This window comes from Nelumbo lutea, chromosome 3 (genome assembly GCF_056320005.1).
Source record: "Nelumbo lutea isolate HS-2025 chromosome 3, American lotus-T2T, whole genome shotgun sequence".
NCBI lineage: Eukaryota > Viridiplantae > Streptophyta > Magnoliopsida > Proteales > Nelumbonaceae > Nelumbo > Nelumbo lutea.
The window spans coordinates 106,256,589-106,282,485 of NC_142686.1; the positions used below are offsets into that span (position 1 = coordinate 106,256,589).

General features: G+C 39.6%; 1 protein-coding gene across 1 annotated transcript in view; it reads right to left on the bottom strand.

Annotated features, from left to right (window-relative positions):
- Positions 1–1,000: 1,000 nt before the first annotated feature.
- Positions 1,001–25,897, bottom strand: part of APC7 (tetratricopeptide repeat (TPR)-containing protein) — a 62,588-nt gene continuing 37,691 nt past the window's right edge. Inside the window, exons 10-18 of the mRNA XM_088979286.1 lie at positions 14,696–14,769; positions 4,558–4,608; positions 4,275–4,475; positions 4,148–4,192; positions 3,929–4,022; positions 2,715–2,860; positions 1,749–1,978; positions 1,581–1,641; positions 1,001–1,516 (exon numbers count right to left, since the gene is read on the bottom strand). Of these exons, the coding sequence (XP_088835412.1) occupies positions 1,430–1,516; positions 1,581–1,641; positions 1,749–1,978; positions 2,715–2,860; positions 3,929–4,022; positions 4,148–4,192; positions 4,275–4,475; positions 4,558–4,608; positions 14,696–14,769 (989 nt within the window). The 3' untranslated portion in view covers positions 1,001–1,429. The remainder of the gene's footprint in view (positions 1,517–1,580; positions 1,642–1,748; positions 1,979–2,714; positions 2,861–3,928; positions 4,023–4,147; positions 4,193–4,274; positions 4,476–4,557; positions 4,609–14,695; positions 14,770–25,897) is intronic.

Below are 25,897 nucleotides of genomic sequence, written 5' to 3' on the forward strand. Positions count from 1 at the left end.
ATAGGAGTGCCTTACATGCACATCCACCGTGCATTGGGAACATCTGCCATGAATAATAACTTATAAGTATGGGAGATGTTCCCAATGTATGGTACGATGTGCGTGTGAGGCGCGAGTGAGGAGCAGATCCAGTCTGAACCGTTTGACCAGGCCAATCAAATCGGTGACCCGTGACCTGAAGGCAAAAACAGTTTGGCCTCCATGTTGATTTTTAAAACATTGCATATACCCATAATTTCAAACGTAAACATTGGGTTGCATTAATTAGAATTTTGCGGTACCTAAAATGTACTATTGACTTTGTATTACATTTTAATGGATACCCAACCATGTTAGAACATTATTGTGATGCAAATTAGGTCTCGGATTCTGAAGAAACTAAATCCATTAGTGGGTATATATTTACCTTAAATATTGGAGACATCATGGAAACCCACTAAAAAGACTTGTAGAAACAATGGAATCTAAGTCCATTGCCTTAAAACAAGATAGTGCGGAGGCCCAATGGCTTCGATCTTGAAAATCCTGAGAAAAAAACAATCATTTACAAAATTTGTTGATGTTTACTTGAATTAATTTTTTTCATTCCAATTTTGATGGATTTTGATGACATATTTATGTTTTTATTTTTTTTTTCTTGATGATTTTCTCTTTGGGATGAGAGAAATCCCTTCAAGAAAACCTGATTTTTTTTTGGTTAATGAAATTACCTTCGATGCTTCACTAGATTTATCTCATACCTGAAAGGTAATGCCCTAAATGAAACCCGGGCAAGCTTTATTTATTTATTTTCCAACAAGTATATTCCCTCTTCGCAAGTGTACTGACGAAGTAGGCTTCCAATGGGCAGCAGCTCCATTTCTCATAGCGTCTACGTAAATCCATCTGAATTTGCAAGCCTGGACTAGGGTTCTAAGATCAGTTTTAATTGAAGAACTCACGTTTTTATTTTTCACGGTATTTCCCACAAATAAAAAGTTTCAAAGGATATCCAAAGCTCTAAACGATAACCTGAAACTGGTGATAATGTCATTAAATTGGCGATATCATATCTCTGCAATAATACATTATAGGCTCTATAAAACATGCCAATCAGCCCCCCCCCCCTCCCCTGCTTTGCGCAAACAATGAGAATCCTCTTTTTCTTTTCTTCTCTCCTTTTTTCCTTGAATTCCTTTCTTAGACGGTTAGACCACACTATAAGTTTATGGGCAATATTTGATATTTCACACTTTGAGATCATTAATCTTCTCCAAACTGGTGCAATGAATGTCGCGGAATTTTCTGAATGCTGCAAAACTTCATCATTGTTGGTGTTGTGTCCTCATCGTTTAACCGCTTGATGGCCGACTTCCCCTGCATGGGGAGCATCAGTAACAGCAGAGCACTACAAAGAACAGGAAAAAGACGGCCCAAAATCTTCTCAATTTCATAAAAGCTCCCCCTCTTCTTGTTCTCCTTCAGCATCGTCAACTTCATTTTCCTCATCTTCTTCAGGTGCATCAGGATCCACCCCCTGCAAAAATCATCAGTTCAATACCTAGGAAATGCAATGAATCTAATGTAATCAGAAAACAAACCTTCATCTGCTTCTCCAAGCGCTCTAAACCTTTCTTTGCAGCTTCGTTTTGTGGATTAATCCTGGAGTTCAAAACAAACATGTTTATGGTGGTATCACAATGGGGGCATTATGGCAATGAGATGAATCTTTAGCCGTTAATTGTAAGAAAAAAAATAATGTTAGTTACCTTAAGGCAGCTTGATAATGTGACAAGGCTTCTTCCAACATATTTGTTGCTGCAAATACCTGTGCTAACTTGATGTGAAGAGAGTCATCTGCCCAGTCCTTGAGATATCTCTCAAGAAGAGATACTGCATCCCCATTTCGGCCCTCAACAACATGGAGTTCTGCCAAGGCCAGTGCAGCCCCAAGGTAACCAGGCTCTAGGCGGAGGGCAGATTCATAGAATTTTTTTGCCTGTTACAAGCTTAAGATAAGAGCTCCTAATTCAAACCAAAGAAATGTAGGCAATGCCGTGGTACTGGCTGGTCTACTTAAGAAAAACAAAAGTTTTTAAAACGTAAGTCTAATCCAAACCAACGAAGTGGCAGTATCTGCTCCAAATAAACAGGTATCCATACAGGTTTCATAAAACTTAATTTTGATGGCAGCAATGGAGTATGCAGCTGAATCACTTAAGCTTTAGCCCCAAAATAAAAGTACGTCAATTAGGAGCACCAACTGGCCCTAAAAAGAAGCTTATTCTTAGAAGGATAGGGAAAGAAACAGATTGAACTTAACGGTAATGCAATGATGAAGATGTTATGTGAAGAAATATATACATTCTGGACTAGAATTGCCAAACAACAGGAATAGCATAAAGTGTTGGGATTTAAAAGAGGTCACAATGGATCCACAGTTGTGATTGAGCAAAGAAAGCAGTGCCTTAATGGAGTATCCTTTTAATCAAGACTACAAGATTACTTTTATGTTTTCGATACATACTTATGGGCACCAAGCATGTACACCCACTTTACCCTTGTTCTTTTTGTTCTTTGGGGGGAGAGGTGGTGGTGGTGGCTACTGTGAAAATCTAGCAGACCAAGAAAGGGGGGAACCAAATAAACAGAACTTGAATACCATCGTCTTGGATCGGTGATAATTTCCATTCATTATAAATTATGATGCTGATATGATATTGTTATGTGATTACCTTCTCCCTCCCACCAGGATTACTAGCATGCACATCACCAACTAATTTAAGAGCCTTTGCTGATTGAGGCATGGCCTTCATCGCCTCCCTGGCAGTATATAAAGCCTCTTTGATTTTGGAAAGTGACAAATAAGAACGAACCAGGCCTGACATTAACACAAATTCCTCGTCATTTGATATGTAATATTTGTTCATTGAAATATTTAGGCTGTACCCTGTACTGCAGTAGCAATTTCTGTTGCAAAAGCTAAAATAGCAGAATAAGTTTGGTAACTTAAGTGATTTTTCAAGGCAATACATCCAAAGAAAAAAAAAAAAGGAAAAAAACGAAGTAAAGAACTCAAAATGTGGTAAACAAATGCAACATTTTACTAAAGTGCTGCTCTTCTGCTTCACGAGGCACAAAAACCAAAGCAAATCCAAATGCAGCATACTTAACAAGTAAACAGCTTTTTAAACTGTATATTCATGTAAACTGGAAAACAAAATACCGAGTGTTCACCAATGCTGCCATATTTCTTGGAAGAGTTTTTCAAGCAAATGAACCCCAAAAGGTGATGCCATTTTGAGTGTATTCTCAAGATGAAATAAGAAAAACACCAAGGCATTCTCAATTGTGATTTATTTATACTTTTCTAATTCCAGTGAAAGCAAGCACCAAGATTGAAAACGCTTTCCTATTACAAAAGCTCAAGAAAGCAGCTTTCAAAATCAGAGATGTTCAAGGTATCCACAACAACTCAACTTCGAAATGTGTCAATGAAACAGTGAACTTAGGAGGTTTTGGGAGGTGCTTGTTATCATGGTGTTGCAAAGCTGTTTCACCACCATATAAGCACGAACTAGATGTTCTGAATTTACCAAATCATAATCCTATTTGGTTGGGCTGATTCAAACACAACTGTTTGTACTGCTCTCTAACCCAGGTAATGTGAAAGTTACTTTTGGAGAAAACACCACTTGGGTATTTCCAGCTCAAGGGGGTGTCTCGTCCTATGAGACACCTGGTGGCACTTACATGTAATAAACAGCAGTAAACAATTGATACGTTGTACCTTGTGTCCAAACCATTCTATTCCTGATTTATGCTTAAATCAAGTACAAACACAATACCACAATAGTGATTCTGACTTTTGAAATCAATGAAATCAGGGTCATGTCGGCAAACACCCTATTAGAAATTAGTATCAGGACTTTCCCCTTGCAACCTGTACCTTGGTATGAGCGAAGATCAGGCCTTAATTCCTGAGCTCCCCTGAAAGCAGTGACAGCAGCATCAGGTCGATTAAGTGATAAGAACAGATTCCCCTGAAAGTGTATGCAAAAGATGATGTGATAAAGCATCAGAACATGGGCAGTACAAACTGCCCTGTTATGTCATTTTAGTAAAAAATGGTTCATCCACGTTCTTTGGTAAATGTAATCATTAATACCTTCATTATAAAGCCTGGAATGTGTCTGTCATCAATTCGGATGCTCTGGTAACAAACAGAACATTGAGATTTTGTGATACTTTCTTAAGAGAATCAAAAGGTTACTCTAAAATGAAAAAGCTATAACCTTTTCAGCATAAGCCAAAGCTCCCCTTTCATCTTTCCTTTCCCACAATACAGACAGAGCTACAAAGACTTCTGGCCTTGCTGGGTCAATGTTCAGCAAATCATGCACCAGCCTGTTTAGCTTGGCATGATCAGACTTCACTTTTAGAAGCATTGCATATTCATCCATGTAGGTAACAGTGTATGGATCAATTGACCGGACCTGAAAAAGATATTGAATATCATACATGTATGAAGAAGATGAACCATAGTGTTTAGATAATTAGAGGTGTAATTTTCCTCACCTTTTCAAAATTGATTATGGCTTCATCATTTCTTCCAATGATAGCCTCAACCTTCATATTACCATTTGCATCAAAGTTGAAAGATAAAGTCATTACAATGTTTCCACATAATTAGAACTATCAATTTGAAGAATATGCAACTGTACTAGAATATGAACATTTTTGTTGCAATCACCAAAAAATATCTTTATCTTTCTAGGTGTTGTGTTAATAAAATTTTGTGGGTTGATGACAATGTTTTAAAAAGCACTAGAGACGTGCACCTGAGGTGCATCTCCAGGCAAGATGTTAAGAAAATGCCTTGGCAAGCAGCGTAGAGGTTTGCAGACAATTGAGGTGTACACCTCCAACCTAGAGGCATATGAGGTGTCCACTGCACTTTATCCAAGAGGCATACAGCTCCTGTGCTCTTATATTTAAGGCAGTTCTTGTGATAAAAATGATACAGATAAAAGTGGGGTAACCATTTTATTAAAAAAATACGATGGATAAAAACCCTTCAATTTTGTATATTGTAATATTAAAAATCTGTCTTCTCCTCTTTTTCACCTCGTTCCTCCTCTTGAGGAGGCTTACACCACCTTGTGCTCAATAATCTTACTGGTGCAGATACAGAAGCAAGGAAAGAATTTATAGAGAAACAAACTGACTTTTCAATTCCTATACCAATTTCAGAATTTTTGGATTATAGGATATTGGTACCATCTAGTTGTGGGTATCTTAAGAATAGGGTTCTATCTTTTTAGATTTTTATTGATGTATGAAATTACTATTAATAGAACTCTCTGGCTTATTATTTATAGTAATTCCCGTAATTATTAGAGGCGGTTGTAGTCCTTGCCAAGATTCCAGGTTCCCAACCATTGTTTTCCAACCCATGTATGCTAGCCACAATCTTTGTCCACAACTTGTCTCTTTCCAACGGAGATCTCCATAACCATTTCCCAACAAAGCCCTATTCCTCTTCCTAACATTCCCAATCCCAAGACCTCCTAGCTTTTTACCTCTAGTTACCACCTCCCAACTCACCCTATGGTCCCGCTTCTCCTCTCCAGGCTCCCACAAGAAATCCCTCATAAGCTTTTCCAAAGTGTTAGAGATCTTTGTGGGGATCTTAAACACTGATAGGAAATACAAAGGAAGATTAGCTAGGGTTAATCTAATCAAAGTGATTCTCCGCCCCAAGGAAAGATAATTTTTCCTCCAAGAAGCAAGCGTTTTCCCAAATCTCTCCACTACCGGGTTCCAAAAGCTTACCTTCTTAGGGTTACCCCCCAGGGGGAGGCCTAAGTAAGCCATCGGCCATTCCGATGATGCACACCCTAACACACCTACATACTCTCTAAGCTCCCTCTCCTCTAAATTCACACCCGCCAAACTACTCTTATCCAAATTCATACTTGTTGTCACTCTCTGTCTAGGTTTGTTGGTTTCCTTTGTGAATCTCACTACATTAAAACCCCCTCCTAGACACCACGGTCCTTCCCAAAGGCCCCTAATATCACTTAACTCTTCCCATAGTTTCTGTTGGAAGATTTCTGTAATTATGTATTATATTTGATTTTGTGCTATTTTAAGTAGTTGAAAGATTTGTGAGCTGTACAAATTTTTAGGAATCAGCCTTATCTTCCCTTTAATTAGGGAGATTTGTTACCTAGTTTGTATCCTTTAATTAGGGAGATTTGTTACCTAGTTTGTATCCTTTAATTAGGGAGATTTGTTACCTAGTTTGTTTCCTAGAGAGAGCTATAAATTTCGATGTACAGAAGCATAAATAAACATCCCATTCTTCATATCTTTCTGTCTCTTCTTTATGGTATCAGAGCTGAAAAGACCTAGGGTTTGTCTCTGCATTTCTGTCCCTAAAAATGTCTGAAGTCACGTCCAGTTCTCACCCTTCTTAGCCTGAGCCCCAGATTGTCCGGAATCTGCCTGAAAATCACTCTATTCAGATCACTACAATCCGACTAAATGGTGACAACTTTCTCCGGTGGTCACAATCTGTTCGCATGTATCTCAGAGGGAGAGGGAAAATTGGCTATATCACAGGAGACACGAAGAAGCCTAATGTGAAGGATCCAGCCTATGCTGTTTGGGATGCTGAAAATTCCATGGTGATGACTTGGTTGGTTAACTCCATGATTGAAGAGATAGGTGCAAATTATCTCTGCTATTCTACAGCCAAGGAATTATGAGACAATGTCTCACAGATGTACTCTGATTTGGGGAATCAATCCCAAGTGTACGAATTAACTCTATAACTCGGAGATATTCGCCAAGGCTAAGTATTTTATTTCTCTTAAGAGAATTTGGCAGGACCTGGACTTATTCAACGATTACGAGTGGAAGTCACCCGATGACTGCAATTATCACAAGAAGATGGTGAATGTTGGCCGAGTCTTCAAATTTCTTACAGGTTTAAACGTTGAATTCGATGAGGTTCGTGGCCGAATTATTGGAAGAAACCCTCTGCCCCCAATTGGTGAAGTATTTGCAGAAGTACGTAGAGAAGAAAGCCGGAGACAAGTGATGCTTGGAAAGAAGGCTGTAGGTACAACCGAACCTGTGGAAGAGTCAGCCCTAATTATTTCCGAGGCCCAAGTCAGTCAAAAGTCAGCCCAAAATCAGCGGGTTGGAGACAAGAATAACATATGATGTGACTACTGTGGGAAACCTCGCCATACCCGAGAGAATGGCTACAAACTGCATGGGAGACCACCCAATTCGAGGGTGAACAAACCTGGTGGACAGAATATACCTACAGCAAACGAGGCTGAATCATCCCCATTCAGCAAAGAGCAAATAGATCATCTACTTAAACTTCTAAAATCTTATTCGTCACCTAATACTCCTGTCGGGACTATGGCACAAACAGGTAGCAATTCTTTGGCATTCTTAATTCTAGGAAAATCCGGCCCTTGGATCATAGATTCAGGGGCCTCCGATCATAAGACAAGTTGTTCTAACCTATTTAGTTCCTATTATCCTTGTTCTGGTATTGAAAAAGTAAGAATAGTTGATGGTAGTCTTTCATCTATTACAGGCAAAGTAAACATTAAAATTTCAGAAAAAAAATTACTCTGAAATCTGTTTTACATGTTCCAAAACTTGCCTGCAATCTTCTTTCTGTCAGCAGATTGTCGAAAGATACTAACTGCTCCATTCTTTTTCTTCCTTCCACTTGTGTTTTTCAGGACCAGAACTCGGGGAAGACGATTGGAACTGCTAGAGAGATAAATGGACTCTACTACTTTGATGAAACCTCTACTGGTAATAAAAAAGTTCATGGTTTAAGTAGTACGAGTTCAATCCCTGTCTATGATCAAGTAATATTATGGCATAGAAGATTAGGGCATCCTAGTTTTCCATATCTCAAACATTTGTTTCCTAAAGTGTTTAAAGGAGTTGATTGGTCAAAACTTCATTGTGAGTCTTGTCATTTGGCTAAAGATCATCGTGCTTTATTTCCAATAAAACCTTATTCTGCTTCAAAACCATTTTATTTGTTACATAGTGATGTTTGGGGCCCATCTAAGGTTAACACACTTTCTGGAAAAAAAATGGTTTGTGACTTTTATTGATGACCATACAAGGGTATGTTGGGTTTACTTGTTGGAAAGGAAATCAGAGGTTGAACAAAGATTTAAAGAATTTTTCCTAATGATTGAAAATCAATTTCAACTTGTCGTGACACACCACAACAGAATGGAATTGCTGAAAGAAAAAATAGGCACCTTCTTGAGGTAGCTAGAGCCATCAGGTTTTATATGAATGTACCTAAATATCTCTGGGGAAATGCTCTCCTAACTGCATGTTATCTGATAAATAGAATGCCATCTCGAGTTTTAAAATATGAAACTCCTTTACAGAATCTGAAAAATTGTTTTCCCACATCTCGAATAACTACGGATCTTCCTTTAAAAGTGTTTGGTTGTGTCTGTTATGTGTATATACCAAATGTTTATCGATCAAAACTGGATCCAAAAGCTGAAAAATGTGTGCTTCTTGGTTATGCATCTAATAAAAAAGGGTACAAATGCTTTAATCCAATTACAAGATGTACACTTTGTTGAGGGCCAACCTTTCTTTCAAAAAAATTCTCTTCAGGGGGAGAGCATAAGTAAGGAAGATAATTTTTGGGAAACATTACCTATTCTAGAAGAATTTATACCTTTGATTAATTCTGATAAGCAAGGTTCAGAAACAATTGTTGAAAGAATGGAACCTAGTGATGGTACCCTTAATCCAAATTTGCCAGATACTACGTTATCAGAGACAGGGGGAGAAGTACTTCAAACGGATCGCAATCCTCATCCTGAGCTTCTGTTTTATACCAAGAAGAGGTTTCACAAAAGTACTACTGTTCCAGTTGTTCCTACAACAGAAGTGCAATCCAATTTGCCGAGTGAAGATCCTACAACTCAGAGTAATCCTTCTTCTACCCCTATTCCGTCTTTATCTAATGATTTGCCTAATCTGTCTTCTTCAGATCTTGACATTCCATTTGCATTAAGAAAAGGTACCCGAACTTGCACAAAATATCCTATTGCAAATACTTGTCATATGAGAAATTATCACATACTCATAAAGCATTTGTGTCTAGGATTTCTAATCTGTATGTGCCAAGAACTGTTCAGGAAGCATTAGATGATCCGAAATGGAGGTTAGCTGTGATGGAAGAGATGAATGCTCTTAGAAAGAGCAATACATGGAATATTAATGATCTACCCCATGATAAGAAGACAGTCGGGTGCAAATGGGTGTTTATAGTAAAGTGCAAGGCTGATGGAAGTGTGGAGAGATACAAAGCAAGACTCGTAGCAAAAGGATTTACCCAAACTCATGGTATAGACTACCAAGAGACTTTTGCTCCTGTTGCTAAAATTAACTCCATCAAAATACTTCTTTCCCTTGCAGTTAATTTTAACTGGCCACTTCGTCAGTTCGATGTCAAGAATGCATTCTTGAATGGAGACCCAAAGGAAGAAGTATATATGGACCTACCACCAGGTTTTGAAGAAGGTCTTGGAAGAGGCAAAGTTTGCAGGTTAAAAAAATCCCTATATGGGCTAAAGCAATCACCAAGAGCTTGGTTTGAACGATTTGGGAATGCAATAAGGCGGCACGGCTTCTCACAAAGTCAAGCTGATCATACTTTATTTTTCAAGCACTCCACCGAAGGTAAAATAGCTATTTTGATAGTGTATGTAGACGATGCTATCATGACTGGGGATGATTTATTTGAAATCAACAAGTTGAAGAATAAGCTTGAGCCTGAATTTGACATTAAAGACCTGGGAAAACTCAAATATTTTCTCGGAATGGAGTTTGCAAGGTCCAAGGAGGGAATCTTTATCAACCAACGCAAATACATTCTTGATTTGCTTAAGGAGACAGGGATGACAGGTTGTAAAGTCGCAGAAACTCCAATGGACCCAAATATGAAGTTAAAAGCAATAACAGTAAATGAGGTGGTTGACCGAGAACGTTATCAAAGATTAGTTGGAAGACTAATCTATTTGTCGCACACAAGACCTGACATAGCCTTTGCAGTAAGTGTAGTAAGTCGGTTTATGCATTCACCTGGACCTACTCACTTTGAAGTTGTGTTCAGGATTTTGAGATATCTGAAAGGAACTCCAGGGAAAGGACTCTTGTTCAAAAATAAGGGTCATCTCCAAGTCGAAGCCTACACAGATGCAGATTGGGCAGGTGATATAAATGATAGAAGATCTACTTCAGGTTACTGCACTTTGGTAGGAGGGAATTTGATCACCTAGAGAAGCAAAAAACAGAGTGTTGTAGTAAGGAATAGTGCAGAGGCAGAATTCCGCTCTGTTGCACATGGCTTTTGTGAAGTGTTATGGATCAAAAGGCTCCTAAAAGAGTTGAAAGTTCCTACACCAACACCTATTAAAGTCTATTGTGATAACAAGGCAGCTATTTCCATAGCTCATAATCCAGTTCTACATGATAGAACAAAGCATGTAGAAGTGGATAAACATTTCATCAAGGAGAAGATAGATAGTGGTGTGATATGCATGTCCTACATACCCACCACGAGCCAAGTAGCAGACATTCTCACCAAAGGGCTTCCTAGGGCGCAGTATGAGAACTTAGTTAGCAAGCTTGCCATGAGTGATATATTCATGCCAGCTTGAGGGGGAGTGTTGGAAGATTTCTGTAATTATGTATTATATTTGATTTTGTGCTATTTTAAGTAGTTGAAAGATTTGTGAGCTGTACAAATTTTTAGGAATCAGCTTTATCTTCCCTTTAATTAGGGAGATTTGTTACCTAGTTTGTATCCTTTAATTAGGGAGATTTGTTACCTAGTTTGTTTCCTAGAGAGAGCTATAAATTTCGATGTACAGAAGCATAAATAAACATCCCATTCTTCATATCTTTCTGTCTCTTCTTTAGTTTCTTTCTCTACCTATAGTCATTGGGGCCATAAACATTTGTTAATATCCATTCGAAACCATCTTCCACCTGCCTGAACTTCAAAGAAACAGAATGATCACCTATCAACTCCTCCAATCCTATAAGCACGTCTTCTTTCCACAAAGTCACAATACCACCTGAGGATCCCCACGATGGAGCAGCCGCCCACTTAATCCCCTTAGCTCTCCAGACACTTCTTGTCCACCTACAGTCAAAATCCATTCTTTTGGATTCTTGAAGTAATACCACATCCGGATTGAACTTCTTAATCACCTCTTTGATTGTTACTCTCTTTCTAGCACTACCTAGCCCCCACATATTCCAACTTAGGATTCTCATTACAATTTTGCAAGAATCTGCCCTATCACCACCAAAATCTACTTGGGCCCTTTCCTTCTGTCCCCTCTAGCCCCAAGCTTCTTATCCCCCTCAATATCTCTTTTTAATCTCTCAACCTCGCTCAATTTTCTTTTCTTGACCTTTTTATCCTCCTTTTTTTTTGTATAAATGCTTTTAAATCATTTGGGTTGTTCAGTTTACACCCCAACTTTCCCACAAATTCTGCCAATGAATCTTCCCTACAAATCTCCTTTTTGTCTAGCTTTCCAAGTTCATATCTAACCCTTTCCTCATTCCTTTTCTCTTTCTCTCCAGTAGGCACTCTTTCTGTCCCATTTATATCCTCCCTTTACATTTCATTCCTTTCCACTTCACCCATTATCCTCTCAATTATCCCCCAGATCCTTTTACCCCTACCATGTATTCCCACTACTGTCTCCCCCTCCTCCCCTTGTAATCTCATTGTGGCTTCCTGTCCATGGGCCTTTGTCTCCTGGTTGGAAAAGGAATCTAGAACAATGGGCACAGAACACTCATCAGTAGCAAAAACTGAATTGACAGAGTTGTCAGAGTTACCTGGTTTCAACTGAGGGTTGTAGAAAAGGGGCAGAGAAGGGTGGTTGGTTTTCAAATCCTATAAAGAACAATTGGAGCTTTCTGTCTCCTCAGGTTGGAGGGAAATATTCCCCGTCACATGGTTTACACAAATACCTTTTTCTTTACCCGGTTGTCCACCTCTCTGTGATGTACCCTTGTTCAGGTCTGGGTTAATGTAATCAAACACCTTAACAGCTATTTGCAAGGAGCTAAACCTTGGTAAAGGCTTGTCCAAAATTGAGCTTTGGTCTACCCTGTTCAAGTAACCGGAGTCTCCAAATCTGTCTACTGTACGCCCATCGGATTTTCAAGAAAGAGCTGCTCTAGATTTAATCCCTCTCTGATCTGTCCTGCCTGGGGACCTTCCTCTGCCGAGCCATCCAAACTTGCACAGTCTTCTGAACTCCCCTCTTCATCACTCTCCATGCTGCAACTTATCCATTCTTTGTCTTCCTCCTCTCTCTCTTCTATTTTACCCCTACTGTAACGCGGGTTTGGGCGATCCTAAACACTAGAAATCTGCTCGCCACAGTCTGGACGAATGTTCCAGCTTAGGGGACGCTTTCCTCCACCTGTTCGCGTTTTCTGATAGCCATCAGAATCAAACTGATCGGCCTCCTCTTTTCTGGAAGAAGATGGACGGACATTTCCGTCTACAAACGTTTTGAGCTTGTCCCGCCCCACGTGATGACTTAAGTTGTCACGTGGCCCACTAACGATGGTGAGTGGACCAAAAATTGGTTCGGTCATTCTAACACCCGGTTCAGAAGTGGTGGCCCTGTTAAGACGCACCGAGTTGCTAACTTTTTGGCCATATCAGCATAGGAAGGGCCACCTAAAACTCTTGAATTTAATTCAAAAAAGTTTGAATTAAGTGCTTTTAAAGGAAGGCTTCGGGAGGTGGAAAAACCCTGCGACTGTTCATTTTCTCCATTTACTCTGTCACGCGCAGCAGGTTGCTTCTCTAATCCTTGGGTGCCACGTGTGCTCCAGCCAACTGCCACACCATCATCCCCTACCTCTGGTCGTCTCTCCCAAAGAGACGCCTCAACTTCTGTTGCCAGCCAAACCTTATACCAGGCTCCCTCTGAAAGAATTTTGAGAGCACGAGGCAAGTTCTCAGGCTTCAGCCCTGCAACTCTGATCTCTGCAGCACGCAAACTTCTCAAGTTCAGCTCCGAGGACACCCCCTAGGGCTCTAACGATTCTTCCTAAGGTCTGTTCATTCCAGATTAAAAGGGAGTCAGAGGAGTTTGATCCAGAAGCTGCAGTCCTTTAGCACAACTTCGTTGCATAACGGAACCCAGTTTTGTATTTGTATCAGTCCTCCATCTACTTGGACTGTATTGAAACTCAGTTTTTCATCACCTGTATCGAGGATGGCTTTCTTCTCATTAAACGGCAGAACTACTGCATCACCTTCTAAGCTCAGTCTTTCAGCAACTGCGTCTAAAACTTCCGTCCAATCCCTTACAGCCCTATCATCCATTAACACCATTCTGTGTTCCCATTTACCTCTCCCTTCTTCAAGTGCTAACTTTTGGATTCCAAATGAACTTGCTATCATAGTCTCTTGACGGCAGGGACTTTGCTTCTTGCTCTGCTCCGGGGTGCCACAGCTTGTTGGAGCATCTTCAACCGCTTTGTTATCCAATCTTTCTACCGCCGTCCCTTCAATTTCCAAGAGAAAGGCCTGGATATTATTGGCGAAAGAAGTCCAGCCTTGACCCCTCAGTCCTTCCGGTATGCATAATACTTCTTTCTTGTTAGTACCAAAGTATTCTGTTACCATGATAAACCATCCTCTCCCATTCCTTCTCAGAACCGTTTCAAACCTTTTCCCACAACACACAACTGCGTTTTTCCACCCTTCTTCCTTGATAGTGTTCACTGTTCCATCAACAAAGCCTTTCAGCCAGTAGCAAGCCTCCTCTGGTAATAGTAAAGTAGCCCTACTACCTTCCCCGATTTTCAGATAAGCCTTGCCTCTTGTCCCTCCCTGTTCAACCAGGAAGTGTTTAGTTTCAATGCCCAGCTCCAACCTCTACTTCCCCACTGGCCGGAAGTTTCTCTGCTCTTGTTCCATCTTGATCACGTAGATCAAGTAATTTATGTTCATCATTAATTGTTTTTTGTTTTTTCACTTGTTATTTCTTCTTCAAAATTTTCACTTGACCATCTGAAAAATCGCAATCACTATTTGGATTTAGTGATTCTTACTTGCCTAAAAGAGTTTATTGAGGTCAGAATTTTTTAGTTGTTAGGTATTTACAGAAAAGTTTGTTTGAAGATACCCACATGTAAGAGTGATCTTATTCTTTCTCTTTCTTTCCCTCTCCCCAACCAGTTATTAGACCTCAATAAGCATTCCTCCCACCAGCAACAAAGAATGCCCAAATAAGGGTCTAACACCTTAATTTCATCATGCAAGACCAAGGTTCAAAATTTTGAAATGATACACCCGGGGCGTATCGTATTGGTGGCTTAACGATATGCCCCTACAGGGGTTGTATCAGGGGTCTGACCTGGTTCAGGGGTAGACCAGCCTTAAACTGACCCTTCTGAACCAGTTTCAAAAAAAAAACAAAAAAGAGAGCAAGATATTTTAAACCTTGTGTACGACTATTACCACAATTACTATAACAATGATGACATTAACAATGCCTCAACTCAACCATTTTGGCTTACATATCTGGTTTCCACCATTCCATTCTTTCTAGGCCCAAATATTCTTACAAGGCATGTATGACTTGCTAACCTTTGCTATTTCAAGTAATATGTGCACATTATTAGGAAAACGCTGTAGAAGTTCAGTGAAGAGCTCCAAACCACCTGTCAAAAAAAAAAGACTATAAAGAACTGAAAGTATCAGTTATTATCAATAATACTACCACACTTCATTCAAGAAACTTGATTGTCACAACCATAGTGGTCAAGGTGGCATCTATGTGTGTAGGTGCTTTTTGGGTCTTGCCTCGCCCAAACGCCATATGATACACACAGACAGTCTATAAATATTGTTAGAATGCTCGAGTCAGGGGTATTTTGGTCATTCTAGACTATCTTCTTGAGAGTGAAAGGTCTATTGTATCTGAGTTTAAGTTATGTATCCCATCTTCTATGAGGGACAAAATGGTCTTTCCTGTAACTCTATGTTTTTTAATAAATACAAGTGGGTCAGCTAGGGAAGAGTGATTTTGACTCTCTTCTAGTTTGGTCGAACCTTTCTTTCTTCTTCTTCTTCTTCTTTCTTTCTCTTTTCTTTCTTCTTCTCTACTTCAACCTAGAACTGCTAGGGTTTACTAACATGGTATCAGAGCTGTAAGGTCGTATCCTCATTTCTTTCTTGCTGCTGTTCTCTTTCTGGGTTCGCCGCCAACTTTCACAGTCATCTTCCTTTTCGATTGACCCGAGTGGAGGTTCGATAAGGGGCTGAAAAGGAGCTGTCGTTTTGTGGGCCTGGAGGTGAGGATGCCTCCGATCGTTGCTGTGGTGGTTGTTGGAGTGGTATACTAAACCCTCTATTCAGTATCAAAGAGGGCTGAATGTGGACAGGTATGAACACTATTGTTGTTTGTCCAAGTAAGGAACTGTGAATGTTTCCTTTTGTTTCAAAAGTTGGTTGTGGTGGTGCTCAGTGTGATTGATATGCATCTCAGTCGTGTTCCTCTGCATTTCTCTTCGTATGTATGTTGAAAAAAGAGTTGTCGACTACTGAAGTTCACAACAGCAGTAGATTGGTGGTGGTTGTGTCGTGGTGATTGGTGTATCTATGTTAATATTTAAAAGTGATCTCCTATACCTTGTGTGTAATCAGTTCTGCAGTGTGCAGCCCAAGTTTTTGATGTGAGGACTGAGTGATTTCAGTCTTAGTGTGTTGATGGTGAATGGTTTTGCAGTGTGCAGCCCAGGTGTTTGATGTGAAGACTGAGTGATTTCAGCCTTAGTGTGTGGTGTGTAATGTGTATTTAAAGAAGCTGGAATTGGTGGTGTTATAAGTGAGATAAGTCTTGTGAAAGAGTGTGAGGTTGTGTTGTATATTTGAAGGTGAAATAATTAAGATTGCTTCATTTGAAAATGGGGATGATAACAAAACAGGTGCCATGCTTTCTCCAGACTATCTAAGTGTTCAAATGACATCCATCAAGTTGAAGGCCAAGAGGAAGGTAAAACATGTAAGAGAGGAGAAACCCCCCTCTAATTCCCCTGGGTTCAGTGACTGGGACCAAGTAGATGCACAGATAATGACATGGCTCTGGAATAGCATGGAACCAAAGATTAGTGTGAACTTCATGTTCCTAGATACAGCTAAGGAAATCTGAGATCATGCTAAGAAGTTATACTCTGGACAAGACAATACAACTAGGGTGTATCAGTTGTACCAAGAGTATTTCAATTTGAAGCAAAGGAGTTAAAGCTTAGAAGAGTACTATGCAAGTTTGAGGAACATTCGTAATGAGCTTAATGTGTATCATCCTCTAACATCAGATATTCAGATCCAACAACAGCAATGTGAGCAGCTTGATGTGACAAGGTTTCTTGTGGGGTTGAAGGCTGAGTATGAGCCTGTTAGAGCACAAATATTGGGAGGATCTGCTCTTCCCTCACTTGAAGAAGTCCTTGCTCGTATTAAGAGGACATCTATTGAGTCGGGAGAACATTCTTCTCTCTCTGACAGATCTGGTTTGGACGTGACTAAAGGGGGTGGTCGTGGAAATAGAAGTGGTGGTGTCAGGAGTGGACTCCCAAGCAACCGTGGTGGTCACATGTTTAGCAGGGCTAGTGGCCGGACTGGAGGCCGAGACTCAGGGGGAGGTCCAGGAAGAGGAAGGAGTAATACTCAGAGAAAGTGTACACATTGTGGTTTAGAGGGGCACATAGTTAATTTCTGCTATGATTTGCGTGGTGCACCCAACACTTGGGCTAACCATGCTAGGACTAAGGGTAGTGACACAATTACTGAAAGTCAGCAAACTAACCCAATCCTCTCCACATCTACTTGTGCTTCTGAGAAGGAAATGGTGAGTGTACCACGTGAAGTATATGAATAATTCATTCAAACATCTCAGCAGAACACCGCTACACTTGCCCATTCAGGTATGGCTTGCTTAGTTTCCAAAGACTCACACTGGATCATTGACTCCGGGGCCTCGGACCATATGTTTGGGACTCATGATGTATTTTCTTCCCTTTCCCACTCCTCCACACCTCAAACAATTACACTTGCTAATGGTTTTACATCTCCTATCTGTGGTGTTAGTGATGTTAATCTCTCCTCCTTGCCTTTATCATCTGTTTTATATGTTCCTAAGTTTCCTTTTAACCTTCTGTCTGTCAGCAGATTAACCAAGTCTCTTAATTGTTCTGTAACCTTCTACCCTTCTTCTTGTGTGTTTCAGGATCACAAGACGGGGAGGAAGATTGGTGGAGGGCATGAAGTAGGTGGATTATATTACCTTGATGGTGGTGGTCCTCCAGTAGCTTTTCAGTCATCTCTTACTCCTCTTCAATGGCACTGCAAACTTGGTCATCCTTCTCCCAAGGCCTTGAAGTTACTGGTCCATTCCTTGAGTTATCTTTCATCATTAGATTGTGAGTCATGTCAATTGGGTAAACATCATAGAGTCTCATTTAGTCCAAGAGTTGATAGTCGTGTCTCAAGTCCTTTCTCTTTAGTTTATTCCGATGTATGGGGTCCAATTAAAGTAGTGTATACAATGAGTATAAGTATTTTGCAATCTTTGTTGATGACTTTTCAAGGATGACATGGATTTATCTTATGAAAGATCGTAGTGAGTTGTTCCTTATTTTTCAAAAATTTTATGCTGAAATATGCACTCAATTTGGTGTTCATATTAAAATTCTTCGCTCCGATAATGCCAAAAAATACAACTCCTCACCATTTCAGCAATACCTAGAACATCATAGGATCATTCATCAAACTTCTTGTGCCTACACCCCACAACAGAACGGTGTAGCTGAACGAAAAAATCGACATCTTCTTGAAACTGCTCGATCCTTGATGATTAATATGAATGTCCCAAAACATTTTTGGAGTGATGTTGTTCTCACATCCTGTTTTCTGATCAATGGATGCCCATGTCAATCCTTGGAAGTCAATCCCCTTTCTCCGTGTTGTTTCCCACTTTATCTCCATTTCCTCTTACCCCAAGAATCTTTGGTTGTGTTTATTTTGTTCAACACTTGGGGCCTGGGTTAGACAAGCTAGATACTCGAGCTACTAAGTGTATCTTTTTTGGCTACTCAATGACTCAGAAATGGTATAAGTGTTATAACCCAAAATCATATAAATCGTTTGTGTGTTGTGATGTCACCTTCTTTGAGTCAGTTCCGTTCTTCTCAGATGTTGGGGTCTCTTCCTCTCCCTCTGTGGTTCCCCTTCCTGTACCTGTTGTGGACATCCTTCCAGTAGCTCCTGTTTCTACTACAGATGCACATCCTATGCCTGTTACTACTAAGAAGCCGCCAATCACTCAAGTGTATACCCGCAGAAGTGCATCGGGCCCTCCTCCACTTCAGCCCCTGTCGACATATCCTGCTACTGCTCCTCCTTCAGATCCTGATCTTCCTATTGCTCTGCGAAAAGGTAAACGTATTTGTACTTCTCACCCCATTTCACACTATGTTTCTACTGCCCACCTTTCTGCTTCTCATTGCAAATTTATATCATTACACTCATCTGTTCCCATTCCCAAGACTGTCCAGGAAGCTCTTGCCTCCCCAGGGTGGCGGCAAGCCATGGAAGAAGAACTCTCTGCTCTACAACATAATCACACATGGGAATTCACCGCTCTTCCTTCTGGTAAGCACACAGTTGGGTGTAAATGGGTCTACACAGTGAAGTTTCTTTCTGATGGCAGTGTGGAGAGATTGAAAGCGAGGTTGGTGGCCAAGGGTTATTCTCAGATGTATGGTGTGGACTATATGGAGACATTTTCTCCTGTGGCTAAGATCGGTTCAATTCGGGTGCTGATTTCATTAGTTGCTATGTATGATTGGCCTCTTGTACAACTTGACATCAAAAATGCCTTCCTGCATGGTGATCTAGTTGAAGAGGTGTATATGGAGCAACCACCAGGGTTTGTTGCTCAGGGGGAGTCTGGCAAAGTGTGTAGGCTCAAAAAGGCAATTTATGGACTAAAAAAATCTCCACGTGCTTGGTTTGGCAGGTTCAGTGAAGTAATGAAAACCTTTGGGATGAAACAATGTCAAGTTGATCATTCTGTGTTCAGCTATAACTCAAAGGATGGGAAAATCTTGCTAGTCGTGTACGTGGATGATATTGTCATAACTGGGAGTGATAGCAATGGAATCAACAGGTTGAAGAAATTCTTACAAGATCACTTCAATACAAAAGATCTGGGGAAGCTGAAATATTTCCTAGGAATAGAGGTTGTGAGGTCAAAACATGGGATCAACCTATGTCAGAGAAAATATGTTCTTGATCTACTTGAAGAAACAGGGTTGTTAGGTGCTAAACCAGCAGAGACTCCTATGGAACTCAATGCCAAGCTGAGTGTTGATGCAGGTGAAGAGTTTGATGATCCTAGAAGATACAGAAGGTTGGTGGGCAAATTGAACTACCTGACCATTACCCGACCAGATATATCATTTGCTGTGAGTGTGGTGAGCCAGTTTATGCAACATCCTCGGGTTTCTCACTAGGAAGTTGTTCTGAGAATTGTTAGGTACCTAAAAGGTGCTCCAGGTCGTGGTTTGTTATACCAAAGTGTAGGAACTCTTGAGATAGTAGGGTACACAGATGCTGACTGGGCTGGTTCTATATCAGATAAGAGATCAACTACAGGGTATTGTACCTTCCTCGGTGGCAATCTTGTAACTTGGAAGAGCAAGAAACAAATAGTGGTGGCAAGAAGTAGTGTAGAAGCAGAGTACAAGGCTATGGCCCATACCACATGTGAGCTAGTATGGCTGAAGAACTTGCTTCAAGAGATGGGATTCTCAATTGACAAACCCATGAAACTATACTGTGATAACCAAGTTGTTGTTCACATCTCTTCCAATCCCGTCTTTCATGAGAGAACTAAGCATATTGAGGTTGATTGTCACTTTGTAAGAGATAAAGTGATAAGTGGGGTGATAACCACATCTCATGTGAGCTCAGGAAATCAGTGGGCAGATCTTCTCACAAAGGGATTGTCTCGGGGAAGAATAGATTACATTTGTAACAAGCTGGGACTATATGATATATACTCTCCAGCTTGAGGGGGAGTGTTAGAATGCTCGAGTCAGGGGTATTTTGGTCATTCTGGATTATCTGCTTGAGAGTGAAAGGTCTATTGTATCTGAGTTTAAGTTATGTATCCCATCTTCTATGAGGGACAAAATGGTCTTTTCGGTAACTCTATGTTTTTGAATAAATACAAGTGGGTCAGCTAGGGAAGAGTGATTTTGACTCTCTTCTAGTCTGGCCGAACCTTTCTTTCTTCTTCTTTTTCTTCTTCTTTCTTTCTCTTTTCTTTCTTCTTCTCTACTTCAACCTAGAATCTGCTAGGGTTTACTAACAAATATAAACATAGAAATGATGCACCAAATCATTATTTTTATTTATTTCATAAGATAATACGTTTTTAATTAATTTCTGATTTTGTTAAGGTTTCTAATAGATAAGACATTTTTTATTAATTTCTGATTTTGTTAAGGTTTCTGATAGATAAGATATTGGAAGACAAGTTCAAGAGATAAGATATTCAAAGACGCGTTCCAGAGATATCCTCATCAGGGTTTCAAGTTGTACCTCATCAGGGTTCTTTATCTTCTAGAACAAAAAGCATGGGCTCTACCCCTTTTTTTCTTTTTTGAAGCAAAAGCATGCGCTCTGCCCCTTGTTCTTTTTCCTTTTTTGGAATAAAAACAGGGGCTCCGCCCCTCCACCTCCTCCTTCTTTCTCTTCCACTTCTAAAAAAAATATTAGAACAAAAAACAGGGGCTCCACTCCTCTTCTTCTTCTTCTTCTGCTACAGAAAAACAGGGGTCAGCCCCTTTGTTTTCTTTTTCTGGAAGAAAGATTCTTCTTCATCACTTTCTTGAACTAAAACAGGGGCTCCACCCCTTCTTGTCCATCATTTGTGATGTTTTTATTTCAAGCATTCTTTATTCTAAGACAAGAATAGGGGCTCTGTCCTTCTGTTACTTCTATTTCAATGGAGAACATAGGGGTTCGTCTCCTTTTTGTTCTACTTTTTTAGAGGTTAAGCGCTGGAGCCTTGAAAACTATACCCGGAGCTGCAAAATGCATGGCCATAGAATAGAGCAACCTATAGATGGATGAAGACAGCCATGCAAATTATTTCAGTTTTTAATAGCACAAAATCAGTATGTAGTTAATTTAACACTAACAATCCAAAAGATACTTGACTTCTGCAGAAAAAATCAGCACACTATTATTAAGAGTTAAGAACATTCCCAATAAGTAGTACTGAACAGGAACATGCACAAGCAACTTAAACATCACCTTGGAAAAAGTAGGAACCAATAACTCAATGGGAATTAATCAATGTTTTCAAAACTATCATTGACCCAAGGAATCAGATAAGTCTACCTGTCACCCAGATGAGAAGACAGGCCAGTTTAACCACAAACCAATTAAAGTGTTTAAAAATCATTGACATCTACCTGGATTGTCAATCCATTGATTCCAATACAAACCGTTAATGGAGTTGTGGTTCAATCAATTGCATAATATGTTAACATTAAAATCTAAATCTTATAAAAAAACATAAAAAAGTAAAGAACAATTTTAAGGGGAGGGGGAACCAAGAGTGAGGTTTTAGTTTCAAATTTGGGGAGAGGGGAAAACCAAAAGATGGGGGTGTGGGGGGGTAGGTGGGTGTGGAGCAGAGAATCTGAGAGGAAAATTAGTTTGAGGTAGACAGAGGAAAAAAGGAGGGCCAGGTTAGGAGGGAGAAAAGTATAGGGAGATGTCACATGACGGGCAGCACGACCTACTTGTTTTCTTTTTACCAACCAACAATGGGAGTTTTTCTAGAAAGTCACCTCCAACCTCATTCAATGATATGAGGGCGGAACAATTAATGTTAGAACACCTAATGGGAGAGCCATCAAGCTTTCCAATTAAAATGGTACTTCAATAAGGCTCAACATTTGGACCTTATTATTTTACTGGTTATGGATGAATTGACTAAAGATATTCATGAAGAGGTTCTGTGGTGTATGTTCTTCGCTGATGATATAGTATTAATTGATGAAATCAAAGGACCGAATGTAAAATTAGATTTGTGAAATACCTTAGAAACAAGAGGTTTTAAAATTTATAGTGTTTAAACAAAATACATGCAATGTAAATTTAATAATAATAGGAGTTCAAAACAGGGTAAGATGGGAGACCAAGAGATGGCTCAATGTGGCATCTTCTATTAGCTTAGTTCGATAATCCATAAAGGGAGAGGTTGTTGTTTCCCATCTCCAGTTCGTTGATGATACAATCTTGTCCTATGAGGGTGATAATCCAGAGATTGTGAGAAACTTGAAGGTTTTGATTGACAATTTTGAGTGTGTTTATAGACTGGGGGGAAATTAGAGTAAAAGTAGCAGGAATTAATAATAGGAGGGAAAGTCGATAGGTTTGCTAAAATGTTGGGCTGTGAGGTTAGGAATTGGCCTGTAGCTTACCTAGGTTTGTCACTGGGAGGAGGTCATATGGTTTTTGGAGGCCGATGGTGGAGAAGTTTGCAAAAAAGCTAGCCTTATGGAAAAGGGATTACATCTCTTTGGGTGGTAGAATAACTTTGATTAGCGCAATGTTAGCAAATCTTCCCATTTATTTCCTTTTTACCTTTCATATCCCAACTAGGATTGCAGGGCAATTAGAGAAATACATGAGCGATTTTTTGTGGTAACCGGGACAGGAAAAAAAAAGGATAATTTAGTCAAATGGGAACAGGTTAGTAAATGTAAGGAGAAAGGGGACCCAGGAATAGGCAACATAGTTTTTAGAAACATTGTGCTGCTAGGGATATGGTTGTGGAGATTTCCCTTTAAAAGAGATAGGTTGTGGAAAAAGACAATTGAAAGCATTCACAAGGTGGAAGGAAATGGCTGGGATGCAAAGCTAGCCCCTCATACAACCTCAGCTTCTCCTTGAAAAGCAATTCATGAGGTATACCCAATTTTTCTCAATTCTATTGATTTTGATGTGGGGACAGGTGACAAAATACACCTAAAATTTTCATAGATCCATGATAATAATTTAAGTAGAGGTGAAGATGGAGGGGACCTTTCTTCCTGCGAGAAAATGGAGAACAGAACTCATTGATTGAAGCAAAGAAGATAACATTGGAAGAAGAAAGAGTAAAACTCAAGTCATGTTGAACAATAGAGCAGAGGGAAAAGCAACAATGTCCCTGGTCAGAGAAGCGATGCTCTAGCTGAAAGGCTTTATTGATGGGGCACTTTACTTGTAAAGAATGTTGGCCGAAAAAATTCCATAGAACTGCCTAGAAGGAAATATCAAGTGGATCTGAAATGTAGCCAAAAAGGATGGCCCGTGGTTGTTTAGAACTCTTTAGCAACAATAAAAAGCAAATGTTTGTCTCCTGAAAGGAAAACAAGGCTTGCGTTGGAGGCAATGTTTTAAAAGTGCAAGGCGCAAGGTGAGGCGCACGCCTTCTTGAAACCAGGCGCAAAAATTATAAATAAAAATTAAAAAAAAGCTAAAAAATCAAAAAGAATGTCAAAAAAATAAGAAAAAAGTGCCAAAATTCAAAAAAAATGCAAAAGAAAATAAATATATAAATATAAACTTTAAATTTCAAAATAAATGTTTTAAAAAACCTATTATCTAAAATTAAAATACATAAACATAACATGTAAAGCATATTCAAATGTGAATTTAAAAATAAAATCAAACATATAAAACATTTTTAAGCATGTAAAACCCACAATTTCCTTTTTTTCCTCAATTGATTTGCTTCAAGTAGCTAATATGATGTAAAACATATTACATTCCTGATTCTACGAGCCGCCTTTGTGCCACACCCCTTGAGGCAAGCCCAAACAAATCCATGTTAGGGTCTTAAATTCTTAGTTCTCACACAAAAAAAAAATAATGATTTTATAATTTTAATTGTTTTTCAAGAAGATATTTTAGTAGGACGAATGAATGAACAACATTACGCTGGGCTGAGGTGCAAGGCACACCAGGCGTGTGCCTTTTGAAAGGGCTGCGCCTAGGACCTGGACGAGGCACCTATCCAAAAATGTGCCTTGCCTGTGTGCCTAGGCACGCCTTTTAAATCACTGGTTGGAAGTCAATTGCAGAAAAAGTTGCAAGAGTTTTTGCTGAAAAAAGAAGTCAACATTCTCAAGATGTGACAATCTAATGGAAAACGATCTAGGGCTAGTCAAGAAAAGCCTTCATAGGAGTCAAATGAAACTAATAAAGATTTGGGAGGTGCAAAAGACATCACACAAGAAGAGGCTCAGCAGAATTTTTCAATAGTAAGCTTAAACAATGTTTACAGAGTAGTACTGGAAAATGGTAGAGAAGATTGGTCCTAGTGGCAAATGAATGTGTGGCAGCAAAGAAAAAAACAGGGAGGAAAAGGTCTGATCTGTAAAGTGTAAACTAGATCTACAAAAATCTTATGACATGGTGAACTCGTCCTTCCTTCTGAGTCTCATGGAAAAGTCTGACTGCCTGAGTTAGATGAAAGATGGAGACTGTGGATCAAAGGTTGTATTAGCTCAGCACACTTCTCAATCCTTTTAAATGGAGTAGTAAAGGATTTCTTCCCTGCAAAAAGAGGATTAATAGAAGGTGACCCCCTACCCCCATCTTGTTCACCTTTATTGCTGAGATGTAGAGTAAGCAAATCATCAAGGCTGATCAAGAAAATCAGTTTAGGGGAAGGAGGATGGGTAGATCGGAGGTGGTGGTGACTCACTTGCAGATTGCAAATGACAATATCATTTTCTGTGAGAATTGTAATGAACTTAGTTTGAGGAATCTGAAAGACGTTGTGGATAATTTCCAGTTTATCTCAAAGCTAAAAGTAAACTGGGGAAAAAGTCATGTAGCTAGAATAAACTTGGATGAGGGTGACATTGGCCTGGGCAGGATTACTAGGCTATGAGGTAAAAACTTGGCCCCTAGAGTATCTAGGTATGCCCTTAGGGGGAACCCAAAATCAAAAAGCTTCTGGAAACCAGCTATAGAGAGATTTACTAAAAAGCTGGCAATATGGAAGAGAAGCTATATCTCTTTAGGGGGAAGAATAACTTTGATAAGTTTCACCCTAGCTAACCTGCCCACTTACTTCCTCTCCACTTTAATGATCTTGGTGAAAATAGCTAGACAGCTAGAAAAGATAATGAGGGATTTTTTTGTGGGAGCCAGGAGAAGAAAAGAGAGACCATTTAGTGAAATCGGAACAAGGTGGACTAGGTAGAGGAAATCTTTTGAAAAAAAAAATTGGTTCTTCTAGGGAAATGGCTGTAGAGATTCCCTCACGCAGAAGACAGGTTGTGGCACAAGGTCATTAAAATCATTCATGGTGAAGCGGAAAATAGCTGGGATGCAAAACTAACCTCTCATGCAGCTCCTAATTCCCCCTAGAAAGCAATCATTGAGGTATTGCCAATGTTCCTTAACTTTATCCGTCTTGATGTTGGGTGTGAAAACAAAGTGTTAGTCTAGGAAGACTTATGGGTAGGGGGATTGCCCCTTAGTGTCAAATTTCCTTAACTTTATTCCTTATTAAACCTTTAAGGCTGAACCTGTTGTCAGATTTGGTATATTTTCAGACTTAAGCCTATGTTGGGACAACGCCCCTATGTATTGGCAGGAGCATTTTGGTACTTAAATTAACATGCTTTTATATTTTTTAGTTTTTTTTTTTCAAAATTTGGTTTTTGGGCATATTTTTTATTAAAAAAAAAAGTGGTTCTCGAAACCCCT